Below are 15,268 nucleotides of genomic sequence, written 5' to 3' on the forward strand. Positions count from 1 at the left end.
CTTCCCTCGCGTCCCTGGTGCGGCGCATGCTCAGTCGGTGGGTCACGTGATGCATGTCATGGCTGCCTCCATGGCCCGGGGCGGCGTGAGTGCCAGGGTTCTGCTGCAGACTGCCAGGGGCACCTGGTGGAACCGAACTGGGGGCACTTCGGGGTCGGGGGAGGGGATGGCGCCAGGGACAACCAGAAAGTTTCAAGCGACAGGTACCTGAAGCGCCCGGGGCGGGCAGCGTTAACCCGTCAGATGCCGGCGGGGCGGGGCTCGGCGCAGCCGCTCACCCAACCGTGTTTTCCAGGCTCGCGCCCGGCAGGAGAGGAGGAGACAGGCGGTCCCGAGCAGCCCGGGGACGTGTGAGTGCAGGGGGCCAAGTCCCCCATTCCTCATCCCACGGAATTCCTCTGGTCCCCATGTTGCCCTGTAGCTTCATCTCGCGGTCCCCTTTCTGCTTTGCCCTGTTCAGCACCTGTGCGTCAAGCCTCAATCCCTACTTCCTAACCCTAGATTCTACCCGGGCCCTGAGCCCATCATCCAGTTCGGCATTCGCACCTCCATCTGTCCCCAGGGTGAACGTGGTGTTCGTAGACCGCTCAGGCCAGCGGATCCCAGTGAGCGGCAGAGTCGGGGACAATGTTCTCCACCTGGCACAGCGCCACGGGGTGGACCTGGAAGGTAGGAACTGGGCACAGGGAGTTAAGGAGGTCCTTATCCATTTGTCCAAAACAAAAACAAATCAGGTGTGTTTCTTCACGACTTTTCCCACCAAATATGGACTAAAAATCCAAACCCCTTACCACGGCCTCATCTGTTGCCAAGCTCTTATTTATTAAACATTTATTAGAGATCACTAGGACTCCTGACTCCCAGGATTTTGTGTTCTCTTCCCCCGTCCTCCCTGTATTCTAGCCACATTGACTTTCTTTTTGTTGTTGTTTTGAGATGGAGTTTCACTCTTGTTGCCCAGGCTGGAGTGCAATGGCTTACTGCACCTCAGCTCACTGCAACCTCCACCTCCCGGGTTCAAGCGATTCTCCTGCCCCAGCTGCCAGACTAGCTGGGATTACAGGCGCCCACCACCAAGCCCGGCTAATTTTTGTATTTTTAGTAGAGACGGGGTTTCACCACGTTAGCCAGGCTGGTCTCAAACTCCTGACAGGCAATCCACCCACTCAGCCTCCTGAAATGCTGGGATTACAGGCGTGAGCCACCACACCCAGCCCACACTGGCTTTCTTGTGGTTCCTCAAACAGTCCATCTCATTCCTTCCTGCCTCAGGTCCATTGCATTTGCTGTTCCCTCTGTCTGAAGTGCTTGCCCTGCAAACATTCTGGCTCTTTCTCATCCTTCAGACCTCAATGTAAATGTCATGTCCCTAACAATCCCATTCCCCTCAGCCCAGCTGAAGTACCCATGCCCTAGTTACTTTGTCTTATCAGTTTGTGATATGATATATAGCACTTCTCACTTTTTTGTCTTTTCAAGAGACACAGCCTTGCTGTGTCGCCAATGCTGGAGTGCCATGATGCAATCATACCTCACTGCAGCCTTGAACTCCTGGGTTCAAGTGATCCTCCCACCTCAGCCTCCCAAGTAGCTGGGATTATAGGCACAAGCCACGATGCCAGGCTGTTTTGTTTCCTACTTTGTCATCTGTCCCCCAGTGAGACTGGAGACCCATGTTCTTATTCATGCCTTGCCTGTCAGGATGTAATAGGTGTTTGATAATTTGTTGAGAGAAAAATAATAATAGAAATTTCTTGTCCAGGCGCAGTGGCTCACGCCTGTAATCCCAACACTTTGGGAGGCCAAGGCAGGTGAATCTGAGGACAGGAGTTTGAGACCAGCCTGGCCAACATGGTGAAACCCTGTCTTTACAAGAAACACAAAAATTAGCGGGGTGTGGTGGCACATGCATATAATCCCAGCTACTTGGGAGGCTGAGGCACAAGAATCACTTGAACTTGGGAGGCAGAGGTTGCAGTGAGCCAAGATGGCACCACTGTACTCCAGGCTGGATGGCAGAGCGAGACTGTCTCAAAAGAAAAAAAAAATACATACATATATATATATATATATATATATATATATATATATGTCTTTAACTATGTTAATACATATTCACTGACTGAATCTTCATGACAAGTTGAGTAGTAGAGACTGTTATTCCATATTACAGATGAGGAAACTAAACCCCAGGTTAAGTAGACCTGGTCTAAGGTCAAGTGGGTGACAATACTAGACTCACCAGTCCATTTTAGCCACTAATCTGTGTTGCCTTTTTATAAATACCTATTGCTCGTCAGGCAGCAATATACAAAACACATAAGGCCTCTGTCATTTCACACCCATTTCGGCCTAATAGGGCCAATAATCCCACAGGTAAATATATAATTATGTCATGAGCAACTTGGGAAAGGTTGTCTGGTAGAAAATATACAGGGTTTGCTTTTGGAATGAATATATCAGGGATCCTGATTTTATCATTAAAGGGGAAGATATGTTGGGAAGGGTTATGAAAGGCCTACCTAAAGTTCTGTTCTGGAATCCAGCAGCCAGTAGTCTAGGACAGAGATTGGAATGTGAAATAGAGTGATTTTTTTTTTTTTTTTTTGAGACGGAGTCTTGCTCTGTCGCCCAGGCTGGAGTACAGTGGCCAGATCTCAGTTCACTGCAAGCTCCGCCTCCCGGATTTACGCCATTCTCCTGCCTCAGCCTCCCGAGTAGCTGGGACTACAGGCGCCCGCCACCACGCCCGGCTAGTTTTTTTTGCATTTTTTTTTAGTAGAGACGGGGTTTCACTGTGTTAGCAAGGATGGTCTCAATCTCCTGACCACGTGATCCGCCCGTCTTGGCCTCCCAAAGTGATGGGATTACAGGCTTGAGCCACTGCGCCCGGCCTCATTTGTTTATTTATTTATTTATTTATTTGAGACAGAGTCTGGCTCTATCACCCAGGCTGGAGTGCAATGGCGTGATCTTGGCTTACTGCAACCTCCGCCTCCAGGGTTCAAGTGATTCTCCTGCCTTAGCCTCCCGAGTAGCTGGGATTACAGGCGCCTGCCACCATGCCCAGCTAAATTTTTATATTTTTAATAGAGATGAGGTTTCGCCATGTTGGGCAGGGTGGTCTCAAACTCCTGACCACAGTTGATCTACCTGCCTCGGCCTCCCAAAGTGCTGGGATTACAGACATGGGCCACTGCGCTGGGCCAGTAGAGGTCAGTGGCCTGGCAAGGTGTAGTGTCTCACGCCTGTAATCCCAGCACTTTGGGAGGCCCAAGTGAGCGGATCAGGACATCAGGAGATTGAGACCATCCTGGCTAACAGGGTGAAACCCCGTCTCTACTAAAAATACAAAAACAAAATTAGCCAGGCATGGTGGCGGCCGCCTGTAGTCCCAGCTACTCTGGGAGGCTGAGGCAGGAGAATGGCGTGAATCTGGGAGGCAGAGCTTGCAGTGAGCCAAGATCACACTACTGCACTTCAGCCTGGGCAACAGAGTAGGACTCCATCTCTAAAAAAAAATTACAGGCCGGGCGCAGTGGCTCCTGCCTGTAATCCCAGCACTATGGGAGGCTGAGGCGGGCAGATCACGAGGTCAGGAGATCAAGACCATCCTGGCTAACATGGTGAAATGTGGTCTCTACTAAAAAAAAAAAAAGGAAAACAAAGGAATGGTCGGGCATGGTGGCTCACACCTGTAATCCCAGCACTTTGGGAGGCCAAGGCGGGTGGATCACAAGGTCAATAGATCGAGACCATCCTGGCCAACATGGTGAACCCCTGCCTCTACTAAAAAAGTTAGCCGGGCATGGTGGCACGTGCCTGTAATCTCAGCTACTCAGGAGGCTGAGGCAGGAGAATCGCTTGAACCTGGGAGGCGGAGGTTGCAGTGAGCCGAGATAACACCATTGCACTCCAGCCTGGGCAAGGAGAGCGAAACTCTGCCTCAAAAAAAAACAAAAACAAAAGCAAAAAAAAATTAGCTAGGTGTGGTGGTGTGCACCTGTAGTCCCAGCTACTTGGGAGGCTTGGATGGGAGTATCACTTAAGCCAGGAGGTTGAGGCAGTAAGCTATGACTGAGCCACGGCACTCCAGGCCGGGCAACAGAGTGAGACCCTATCTCAAAAAAAAAAAAAAAAAAAAAAAAAAAAAAGGCCGGGCGCGGTGGCTCAAGCCTGTAATCCCAGCACTTTGGGAGGCTGAGACGGGCGGATCACGAGGTCAGGAGATCGAGACCATCCTGGCTAACATGGTGAAACCCCGTCTCTACTAAAAAATACAAAGAAACTAGCCGGGCGTGGTGGCGGGCGCCCACCACACTGACTGCTGAGTCAGCTGGTCCATCCTCCAAGAGCAGCAGAGAGGTGGGGACACATTTGCCCAGCACCGTGATAGGGTCACAGCAAGGGCTCACAGGCTGCAGGGAGCCTGCCTGGCCTTTCCTCTCTTAGCTACCTGGCAACCTAGTCCATGCTCTTTAATGGTTCTGCATCTCAGCCTGCTAGGGAGTCCCTGGGAAATGGGGCCTCCCGGGTGTCCCTTTGTAAACCCTACACACTGGGAAACAGCCAGCTAAGGACATTGAGGACATGACACAGTGCCTGGTGCACACAGTGGGGCTGCAGGCCCAGGAGGGAGACGTGAGGCACGTGGTGGAAGAGAGATCTACTCTTCTACACCCTTCACAGAGTGGCCCCTTCCTGACTCTGCCACTCACCTGTGCCCACTTCACTTCCTGCCCCTAGGGGCCTGTGAAGCCTCCCTGGCCTGCTCCACCTGCCATGTGTACGTGAGTGAAGACCACCTGGATCTCCTGCCTCCTCCCGAGGAGAGGTGAGTGGGGTAGCCCTACCTAGCTGGGAGCTTCACCCTGAAGCACTGAACAGCCCCCACCATCCTCCCCACTTCCAGTTCCTGGAAGGGGAGCTGTCTCCCCCCACACTACCCCCTGTGCTCAGTCAGCTTCCTCCCTCCCCTGCCTCTGGCCCCTCACCCACCCAGCTAGCTTGCCCTTGGCTAACACTGCCCGTGTCACCACCCCAGGGAAGACGACATGCTAGACATGGCCCCCCTTCTTCAGGAGAACTCGCGGCTGGGATGCCAGATCGTACTGAAGCCGGAGCTGGAAGGAGCGGAATTCACCCTGCCCAAGATCACCAGGAACTTCTACGTGGACGGCCATGTCCCCAAGCCCCACTGACATGGACACCTGGACTGTTAAACATTGCCATGACCCCAGGGCCCAGACTGCGGGAATAGCCAAGTGCCAGCCCTGCCCAGAGAGCGGACAGGCCCGGGAGAGACGTGGAAGCCCCTGCGAGTGACAACACCCCTGCTTGGGAGAGATTCCCGTGTCCAGGCTCCGGCAGGGCCCAGGCCCCTAGTGGGGTGGCCTTCCCCAAGCCCCTGAGAATCAGTGTGAGTAGGAGTGGACTCAGATTGGAGCTGCAATAAATCAGTATCATAGGCTCCAGCATGTTGAGTGTCCTTGGGGGACAGATCTGGGGTCTACACGTGGCTCACACCTGTAATCCCAGCACTTTGGGAGGCCAAGATGGGAGAATCACTTGAGGCCAGGAGCTTAAGACCATCCTGGGCAACATGGCGAGACCTTGTCACTATAAAACAGTAAAAATTAGCGTAGAGTGGTGGTAAGTGCCTGTGGTCCCAGCTACTCGGGAGACTGAGGTGGGAGGATCACTTGAGCCCAGGAGATTTAGGCTGCAGTGGAACGGTGATCAGGCCATTCCACTCCAGCCGGGGTGACAGAATGAGGCCCTGTCTCAAAAAAACAAAAACAAAAACAAAAAACAAAACCTGCATCTGCTGTGCTGGGCCCCCGACTCTCTTCTCCCTCTGGGATCTAAGATCCCGCTGGGGATCCGAAGCAGAGGCCTGGGAGCCCCCATTTCCGAGGGGTAGGGCCAGCATGGAAGGCCCCGCCCCGCAGCTGCGGAAGGATTTGGTGGGGTCCAGGCCGCCCTTGGCACGCAGGGGTGCGCAGATGACCTGAAAAAAGCCAGAAAGAGGAAAGGCGCCGCCGAGGCTGGTCGCTCTCAGCTGAGGCTCATCGCATCCTTGGCCAGGAGCGCTCCCACCCCACAGATCCCGCCCCCCCCAGGTGGGTTTCATCGGGTGGGCCCAGCGGGACAGGGCCGGGTGAAATTAGGGAGGGGGCTGGGCTGGGGCGCAATGGAGGCCAAGCCAGCATCGGACTCCACGATGCCAGCAAAGCTGCTGGCGCCGCCCTGTCTGGACCTGGAGCCGCTGGGAGGATCCCCCTCCCAGGAGAAGCCGAGGACCCCAGGATGCTGCAGAATCAGTGGGAGGTGCGTAAGGCCAAACCCCTTCCCCAGACCCCGCCAGCACTTCACCAGCTGGTTCAGTGATCAGGGGGTCGTGACCTCTCGTTCCTGGGGTTATCGAGAAGTGGCAATTTTATAATAGTTACTGAAACTTACAAAGAGGTTCTGGTCCCCAGAGACACTTGGGGTCATCTAGGGATCAGAGGCCATGCAATTCCATGTCTCTGGGGCTGATGTAGGCACTCCCCAGGGATCATCCAGGGGTTAGGGAGGGCAACTCAATAATAATGAAAATGATAAAAATCGTAATCATATTATGGCAAGCCAGCGGCGTGGTGGCGCGCGCCTGTAAGTCCCAGCTACTCGGGAGGCTGAGGCGGAAGGATCGCTGGAGCCCAGGAGTTCTAGGCTGCACTGAGGCCTGATCACGCCCCTGCACTCCAGGCGGGGGTACAGAGTGAGGCTCGGTCTCTAAAAGAAACACAAAGAAAAAAAGTAACCTTTTCTCCATCCTGCAGCCAGAGGCTTGAAATCCTGCCTCGGTCACCTAGGGCGGTCCCTGCCTGGGTGATCTACGGGTGCCGTAAAGGGTTGATTGATGTGGAGGGCTGAGAGTGTGCCTGGGAGGCCCACGCTGGGCGAGGTGAGCTGCAATTGCTTTGCAACTCTTAAACCTTCCACCCAGAGTTAGAAATGACTGAACCTCAGGTGGAGTGTGTAGCCTGCCCCAGGGTACACAAAGAGCCGGCCCAAGTTGGAACCCCCTGGCCGGCTAAACCCAGCAGTCACCCAAGAAAAAGTGACCCCACTGCCCTTCTCCCCAGGTCCCTCTGGCCTGCATGCCAGGACTCGGTCACCGCCCTGCGCTTCCTCCAAGAGACAGTGGAGAGGCTGGGTCAGTCCCCTACCCAGGACACCCCGGTCCTGGGGCCTTGCTGGGACCCGATGGCTCTGGGGACTCAGGGCCACCTGCTGCTGGACAGGGATTCCAAGGACACACAGACCCGCCTGCAGCCCCCGGGGACTCCCCCTGCCTCACCCCAGAGAAGGCCCCGGAAACAGCCGAACCCCTGCCGGGGCACTGAGAAACTGGACCCTGGGTTCGAAGGGGTGACTCTGAAGTTTCAGATAAAGCCAGACTCCAGCCTGCAGATCATCCCCACGTACAGGTAGGGGCCGGCTCGGGCCAGGGCGCCCTTTCTCCCAGTAACAACACAGACACCAATGTGGGAGGTAGGGGTGCTCCCTGGCGTCAGTGTGGACCCTCACACGTGCCCTACGTTACACGTGGCCCAGTCTCTGGTTGACAACTTGAGCTGCTGCCAGATCCAGTCCTGCCCCTCCCGACTCAGTCGCTCCCCACTCCCAGTGTGAGACCTGGTCTCTTATGAATCAGGCCTGGCCCTGCTTAGGCTGTAGTTTAGGCTGCAGCTGCGGCTGCAGTGATTTTTCCCAATAATGTTAACGGCTACTATTTGTTGGTAGCGACAACAATGAGAGGTTAACAGGCAGTATTTGATGTGTATGGGCTCATTCAAAAGCCTGGGGAGGCCGGGCACAGTGGCTCACGCCTATAATCCCACCAGTTTGGGAGGCCAAGGCGGGCGGATCACCTGAAGACAGGAGTTCAAGGCCTGGCCAGGCTGTGTGTGGTGGCTCACGCCGGTAATCCCAGCACTTTGGGAGGCTGAGGTGGGTGGATCACGAGGTCTGGGGTTCGAGACCAGCCTGACCAGCATGGTGAAATCCCATCTCTACTAAAAATACAAACATTAGCTGGGCCTGGTGGCAAGCGCCTGTAATCCCAGCTACTCAGGAGTCTGAGGTAGGAGAATTGCTTAAACCGGGGAGGCAGAGGTTGCAGTGAACCGAGATCGCGCCACTGCACTCTAGCCTGGGGGACAGAGTGAGACTCCGTCTCAAAAAAAAAAAAAAAAGATTAGCATAGCCAACATAGTGAAACCCCATCTCTACTAAAAATACAAAAAATTAGCTGGACATTGTAGCAGGTGCCTGTAATCCCAGCTACTCGGGAGGCTATGGCAGGAGAATCGCTTGAACTCAGGAGGCAAAGGCTTCAGTAAGCTAAGCTGAGATAGCGCCACTGCACTCCAGCCTGGGCCATAGAGCAGGACCCAGTCTCAAAAAAAAAGAAATGGCCGGGCGCGGTGGCTCAAGCCTGTAATCCCAGCACTTTGGGAGGCCGAGGCGGGCGGATCACAAGGTCAGGAGATCAAGACCATCCTGGCTAACACGGTGAAACCCCGTCTCTACTAAAAAATACAAAAAACTAGCCGGGCGAGGTGGCGGGCGCCTGTAGTCCCAGCTACTCGGGGAGGCTGAGGCAGGAGAATGGCATGAACCCGGGAGGCGGAGCTTGCAGTGAGCTGAGATCTGGCCAGTGCACTCCAGCTTGGGTGACAGAGCGAGACTCTGTCTCAAAAAAAAAAAAAAAAAAAAAAAAACTAGCCACGAGTGGTGACAGGCACCTGTAATCCCAGCTACTTGGGAGGCTGAGGCAGGAGAATCACTTGAACCCAGGAGGTGGAGGTTGCAGTGAGCAGAGACGGCACCACTGCACTCCAGCCTGGGCGACAGACCAAGACTCCGACCCCTTAAAAAAAAAAAAAAAAACTTTGGGAAGCTGGGCCTGGTGGCTCACACCTGTAATCCTAGCCCTTTGGGAGGCCAAGGTGGGAGGATTGCATGAGCCCAGGAGTTCAAGACCAGCCTGGGCAACATAGTAAGACCTCCATCTCTAATTTTTACTTATTTATTGTTATTATAAAAATTATAATTATAACTTATGCTGCCAAAACAATAATTTTTTCTTTTTGAGATGGAGTTGCACTCTGTTGTTCAGGCTGGAGGGCAATGACATGATCTCGGCTCACTGCAACCTCTGCCTCCTGTATTCAAACGACTCTCCTGGCCGGGCACGGTGGCTCACGCCTGTAATCCCAGCTCTCAGGGAGGCAGAGGCGGGAGGATAGCTTGAGCCCAGGAGTTCGAGACCTGCCTGGGTAATACAGCGAGACCCCGTTCTCCACAAAAAGGAAAAAAAAAAAAAAAAAAAAAGACAAACGACTCTCCTGCCTCAGCCTCTGGAGTAGCTGGGATTACAGGTTCCCACCACCAGCCTGGCTAATTTTTGTATTTTTAGTAGAGATGGAGTTTCACCATGTTGGCCAGGATGGCCTCGATCTGTTGACCTCAGGTGATCCACCTACCTTGGCCTCCCAAAGTGTCGGGATTACAGGCGTGAGCCACCATGCCTGCCCACTTTCTTTTTTTTTTTCTTTTTTGAGACAGAGTCTCGCTCTGTTGCCCGGGCTGGAGGGCAGTGGCCGGATCTCAGCTCACTGCAAGCTCCGCCTCCCGGGTTTACGCCATTCTCCTGCCTCAGCCTCCGGAGTAGCTGGGACTACAGGCGCCCGCCACCTCGCCTGGCTAGTTTTTTGTATTTTTTAGTAGAGACAGGGTTTCACCGTGTTAGCCAGGATGGTCTCGATCTCCTGACCTTGTGATCCGCCCGTCTCACCCAAAGTGCTGGGATTACAGGCTTGAGCCACCGCGCCTGGCCTTTTTTTTTTTTTTGAGACAGGGTCTTGCTCTGTCACCCAGGCTGGAGTGCAGTGGCACAATCATGGCTCACTGCAGCCTTGACCTCCCAGGCCCAAGCCATCCTTCCTCCTCAGCCTCCCAAGTAGGTGGGAGCGCAGGCCTGCACCACCACTCCTGGCTAATTTTTTTATGTTTCTAGAGATGGGATCTCCCTATATTACCCAGATTCCCATCTCTTTTTAAAAATCAGTAAATAAAATTTGCAAAGAAAAAAAAACAACTATTGTGTTGGGAAGCCCATTTTACAGATGAGGAAACTGAGGCACAGAGTAGGAGATAATGTGTCCAGGCTCATACAGCAAGGACATGGAGAACTGGGATTGGAACCTGGCAGGCTGTCCCTGTGCTTACTATTTTTCAAATAATAATAATTGGCTGGGCCCGGTGGCTCACACCTGTAATCCCAGCACTTTGGAAGACCGAGGTGGGTGGATCACGAGGTCAGGAGATTGAGACCATCCTGGCTAACATGGTGAAACCCCGTGTCTACTAAAAATACAAAAAAAAGTAGCCGGGCGTGGTGGCAGGCGCCTGTAGTCCCATCTACTCAGGAGGCTGTGGCAGGAGAATGGCGTGAACCTGGAAGGTGGAGCTTGCAGTGAGCTGAGATTGCGCCACTGCACTCCATCCTGGGCAACAGAGTGAGACTCCGTCTCAAAAAAAAAAAAAAAAAAAAAAAAAAAAAAAAAATAATAATAATAATAATAATAATTAGGTCAGGCACGGTAGCTCATATCTGTAATCCCTGCATTTTGGGAGGCCAAGGCAGGTGGATCACTTGAGGTCAGGAGTTCGAGACCAGCCTGACCAACATGGTGAAACCCCATTTCTATAAAAATATAAAAATTAGCTGGGCATGGTGTTGCGCGCCTGTAGTCCCAGCTGCTCGGGAGGCTAAGGCACAAGAATTGCTTGAACCCAGGAGGCAGAGGTTGCAGTGAGCTGAGATGGCACCACTATACTCCAGCCTGGGCGACAGAGCAAGACTCCATCTGCAAAAATAATAACATTATTATTATTACTAATGAGAGGCAAAGCCAGGCCGTTCAGGTATCAGTTGCCTCCTTGGGGGATGCCTGATACCTTGATACTAAATCTTCATTTTGGGGGGCTACTGGGGACAAGCTACGGATCCCCTCCAATGCTAATACCTTGTCTGCCCCGCAGCCTCCCCTGTAGTAGCCGCTCTCAGGAATCCCCTGCAGATGCTGTTGTGGGCCCTGCAGCCCACCCAAGAGGCACTGAGGCCCACTCAGCAGGCAGCGAGGCCCTGGGTGAGTCCTGAAAACCCAAGAGCTATAAATATTTTGGGGGCCAATTTCCTGTCTTCCCTGCCTTTCGCCCTGCCCCCCCTTCTCCATCTTGCTTCCCCATTTAGACCCTCCGGGAGGAGTTGCACCACCCCCCTCCACTTGGGCTGAGTCACCCCCACCCCCAGCTTCCTCCTCTGCGGAATGCTGCCATCTGTCTCCCTTCCTGACTTTGCTGTGGCTTAGAGCTGGCAACTCCCAGGGCTGGTCCAGAGCCAGGTGGGGCCTTTACTGAGACCCCCACAAAATGCCCGACCCCGCACAGGCATCCTGAGCTCATCTGCGTGGCTTCTGACCCCTGCCCTTTGACCTCTGACCCTTCAGAGCCCCGGCGCTGTGCTTCCTGTCAGACCCAGAGGACCCCGCTCTGGAGAGACGCTGAAGATGGGACCCCTCTCTGCAACGCCTGTGGGATCAGGTCCTTAGAATGGAGGAGGGAATTGAGGTGGGGGTCCCCAAATCAGTCCATGTGTAACCAGTGTGGCGTATGGGGAAAGCAAAAAGCAAAACACCTACCTCTTGGGAAAAGTGGTTTCCTTGTGGCAGTGTCTGGGCCCCCACTGCATCCTAAATGGCAGTTTCTTGTCCCCCAACCCTAGGTACAAGAAATATGGCACTCGCTGCTCCAGCTGCTGGCTGGTGCCCAGGAAAAATGTCCAGCCCAAGAGGCTATGTGGCAGATGTGGAGTGTCCCTGGAACCCATTCAGGAAGGTTAAACCCACCTTCACCCTGCTGACCCGCTGCTTCTGCCTCCGTTTCACCAGTGGGAGAATGGGCAGAAGCAGCTCTGCTAGGAGGATCGGGGAAAGAGCCAGCTTGCCTCCTCTCTGCCATCTCCAGATTCAAGGATCCCAGGGGAAGACCCAGGCCTCAGGTGGCAGAGCCTGCTAGGGGTCACTGGCTCCTTCTCCAGGCAGCCTTGGCTGAGGCCCCCTCAGGAGACATTCTCAGGAAGGATGAGCATTGCTACAGCAGGGACAATAAAGTGCAGAGATACTCGGAGAGGAAAAGCCTGTAATTTGGGATCCCGTCTCCTGTGCCCCTCTGCCAGCCCAGGAAGGTGGACAGGTGCTTTCTCGTTGGGGTTGTGAGGGGCATGCGCACACATGTACATGCACAGAGACACAGTCTTATCCACAAGCAGCAGCCCCCACACAGGGAACTAGCCACATTTACCACAATATCCCATGCATGGAAACAGCCACTACCCGCAGACACACACAACAGACGCAGAAAAACACACACAAGCCGGGTTCGGTGACTCACGCCTGTAATCCTAACACTTTAGGAGGCTGAGGCAGGAGGATTGCTTGAGGCCAAGAGTTTGAGACCAGCCTGGGCAACATAGTGAGACCCTGTTATCTACAGAAGGAAAAAAAAAAAGGACACATGTCTGGCTGGGCACAGTGGCTCATTCCTGTAATCCCAGCACCTGGGGAGGCTGATGCAGGTGGATCCGGAGTTCGAGACCAGCCTGGCCAACATGGTGAAATGCTGTCTCTACTAAATATACAAAAATGAGCCAGGCGTGGTGGCGCGTGCCTGTAATCCCAGCTACTTGGGAGGCTGAGGCAGGAGAATCGCTTGAACCCAGGAGGTAGAGGTTGCAGTGAGCCGAGATGGTGCCACTGCACTCCAGCCTGGGTGACAGCGAGACTCCGTCTCAAAAAAGACGCATGCAAGACAGCTGTGCATGCTGACGGACATATCAGCAGACACACATCGACAGGGATGTGCTGACACGTAGCTGAGTCACAGATACAGCCCACACAGGACACATGCACAAGACACACATAAAACACACAAGTAGATGGCACACACTGGCAGCATATACCAATGGATCCTTCATCTGTCACCCAACCCATGCCTGCAGTGTGTCACTCTCCTTACCCCCTGCTGTGTCCCCTACCCATTTCAAGATCTCCTTAACCTAGCCAAAGGGTGTCTCCCAGGCCTGAAGTCAAAAGCCACAAGTCAGAGGCAGCCTTCAGCAGGCGTGACACACAGGCCACCAGCACTCACTGGGAGGGAGGGAGGAGGGAGAGTCAAGATTGGTTGGTGGGCTGGGTGTGGTGGCTCATGCCTGTAATCCAAACACTTTAGAAGGCCAAGGTGGGAGAATCACTTGAGCCCAGGAGTTCAAGAGCAGCCTGGGCAACATAGTGAGACCCCGTGTCTACCAAAAAAATCAAAAAATGAGCCAGGGGTGGTGGTGCACACCTGTACTGCCAGCTACTCGGGACACTGAGGTGGGAGGATCGCTTGAGCCCCTGGAGGTCAAGACTGCAGTGAACCGTGATTATGCCACTGTGCTCCAGCCTGGGTAATAGAGGGAGACTCAGGGGAAAAAAAAAAAGAAAAAGGTGGGTAGGGTGGGGCATGGTCCCTGTGTGGGCATGAGTGAGCCACAAAGCCACACACTCTTTGTTTTTTTTTTTTGAGACGGAGTCTCACTCTGTCACCCAGGCTGGAGTGCAGTGGCCGGATCTCAGCTCACTGCAAGCTCCGCCTCCTGGGTTTACACCATTCTCCTGCCTCAGCCTCCCGAGTAGCTGGGACTACAGGCGCCCGCCACCTCGCCCGGCTAGTTTTTTGTATTTTTTAGTAGAGACGGGGTTTCACCATGTTAGCCAGGATGGTCTCGATCTCCTGACCTCGTGATCCGCCCGTCTGGGCCTCCCAAAGTGCTGGGACTACAGGCTTGAGCCACTGCGCCTGGCCGCATACACTCTTATGAGATCCTCTTTATCTCTCCTGGGCAGCCCTGAATGGGAGAACTGGAGTCCAGATTCCTCTGCCCTCAGATCCCTGAATGATTTTATCTTACCCTTCCTTGGCCTGGAACACCCTCCCTCCACATCTCCCCATGGCTGACACCTTCTAATCGTTTGCGGAGGCCTGGCCCAAACATCACCTCTTCAGAGAAGCTTTTCTTGACTGCTCAGTCTAAAATAGACATCTCCCACCACTCAGGCTGGGCATGGTGGCTCACACCTGTAATTCCAGCACTTCGGGAGGCCGAGGCAGGCAGATCACCTGAAGTCAGGAGTTAGAGACTGGCTAACATGGTGAAACCCCACCTCTACTAAAAAAACAAAAAATAGCCGGGCATGGTGGCAGGCGCTTGTAGTACCAGCTACTTGGGAGGCTGAGGGAGGAGAATCGCTTGTTATCTACAGAAAGAAAAAAACAAGACGTATGCCCAACCAGGCACAGTGGCTCATTCCTGTAATCCCAGCACTTTGGGAAACCGAGGCAGGCGGATCACCGGAGGTCAGAAGTTTGAGACCAGCCTGGCCAACATGGGGAAACCCTGTCTCTACTAAAGATACAAAAATTACCAAATTACCGAGGCGTGGCATGTGCCTGTAATCCCAGCTACTTGGGAGGCAGAGTTTACAGTGAGCCGAGATCGTGCCACTGCACTTCAGCCTTGGAGACAGAGACTCCATCCCAAAACAAAAACAAAAACAAACAATTAATTAAAAAATAAAATAGGTCAGGCACGGTGGCTCATGCCTGTAATCCCAGCACTTTGGGAGGCCGAGGTGGGTGGATCATGAGGTGAGGAGATCGAGACCATCCTGGCTAACGTGGTGAAACCCCGTGTCTACTAAAAAATACAAAAAATTAGCCAGGCATGGTGGTGGGCGCCTGTAGTCCCAGCTTCTTGGAAGCCTGAGGCAGGAGAATGGTGTGAACCCGGGAGGCGGAGCTTGCAGTGAGCCGAGATTGTGCTGCTGCACTCCAGCCTGGGCGACAGAGCAAGACTCCGTCTCAAAATAAAATAAAATAAAATAAAATATATAAATAAATAAAATAGGCCAGGTGTGGCTCACAGGCTCACACCTGTAATCCAAGCACTTTGGGAGCCCAAGGCAGCGAGATCACCTGAACCCAGGAGTTCAAGACCAGCCTGGGCAACATGGTGAAACCCTGTTTCTACCAAAAATACAAAAATTAGCCAGGTGTGGTGGCATGCACCTATAGTCCCAGCTGCTTAGAAGGCTGAGGTGGGAGGATCACT

At 53.6% G+C, this 15,268-nt stretch overlaps 2 protein-coding genes across 2 annotated transcripts; both read left to right on the top strand.

Annotated features, from left to right (window-relative positions):
- Positions 1–46: 46 nt before the first annotated feature.
- FDX2 (ferredoxin 2) lies at positions 47–6,778 on the top strand. The gene is made up of 5 exons (XM_033199426.1): positions 47–203; positions 296–350; positions 563–669; positions 4,747–4,834; positions 5,045–6,778. Exons 1-5 carry the CDS (start codon positions 50–52, stop codon positions 5,199–5,201), a joined length of 561 nt encoding a protein of 186 aa, XP_033055317.1. The 5' UTR covers positions 47–49; the 3' UTR covers positions 5,202–6,778.
- On the top strand, positions 6,220–12,246 carry ZGLP1 (zinc finger GATA like protein 1). The gene is made up of 5 exons (XM_033199425.1): positions 6,220–6,330; positions 6,825–7,475; positions 11,098–11,204; positions 11,565–11,658; positions 11,840–12,246. Exons 2-5 carry the CDS (start codon positions 7,000–7,002, stop codon positions 11,955–11,957), a joined length of 795 nt encoding a protein of 264 aa, XP_033055316.1. The 5' UTR covers positions 6,220–6,330; positions 6,825–6,999; the 3' UTR covers positions 11,958–12,246.
- Positions 12,247–15,268: the final 3,022 nt, after the last annotated feature.

Source organism: Trachypithecus francoisi, unplaced genomic scaffold (assembly GCF_009764315.1).
Source record: "Trachypithecus francoisi isolate TF-2019V2 unplaced genomic scaffold, Tfra_2.0 Lachesis_group5, whole genome shotgun sequence".
NCBI lineage: Eukaryota > Metazoa > Chordata > Mammalia > Primates > Cercopithecidae > Trachypithecus > Trachypithecus francoisi.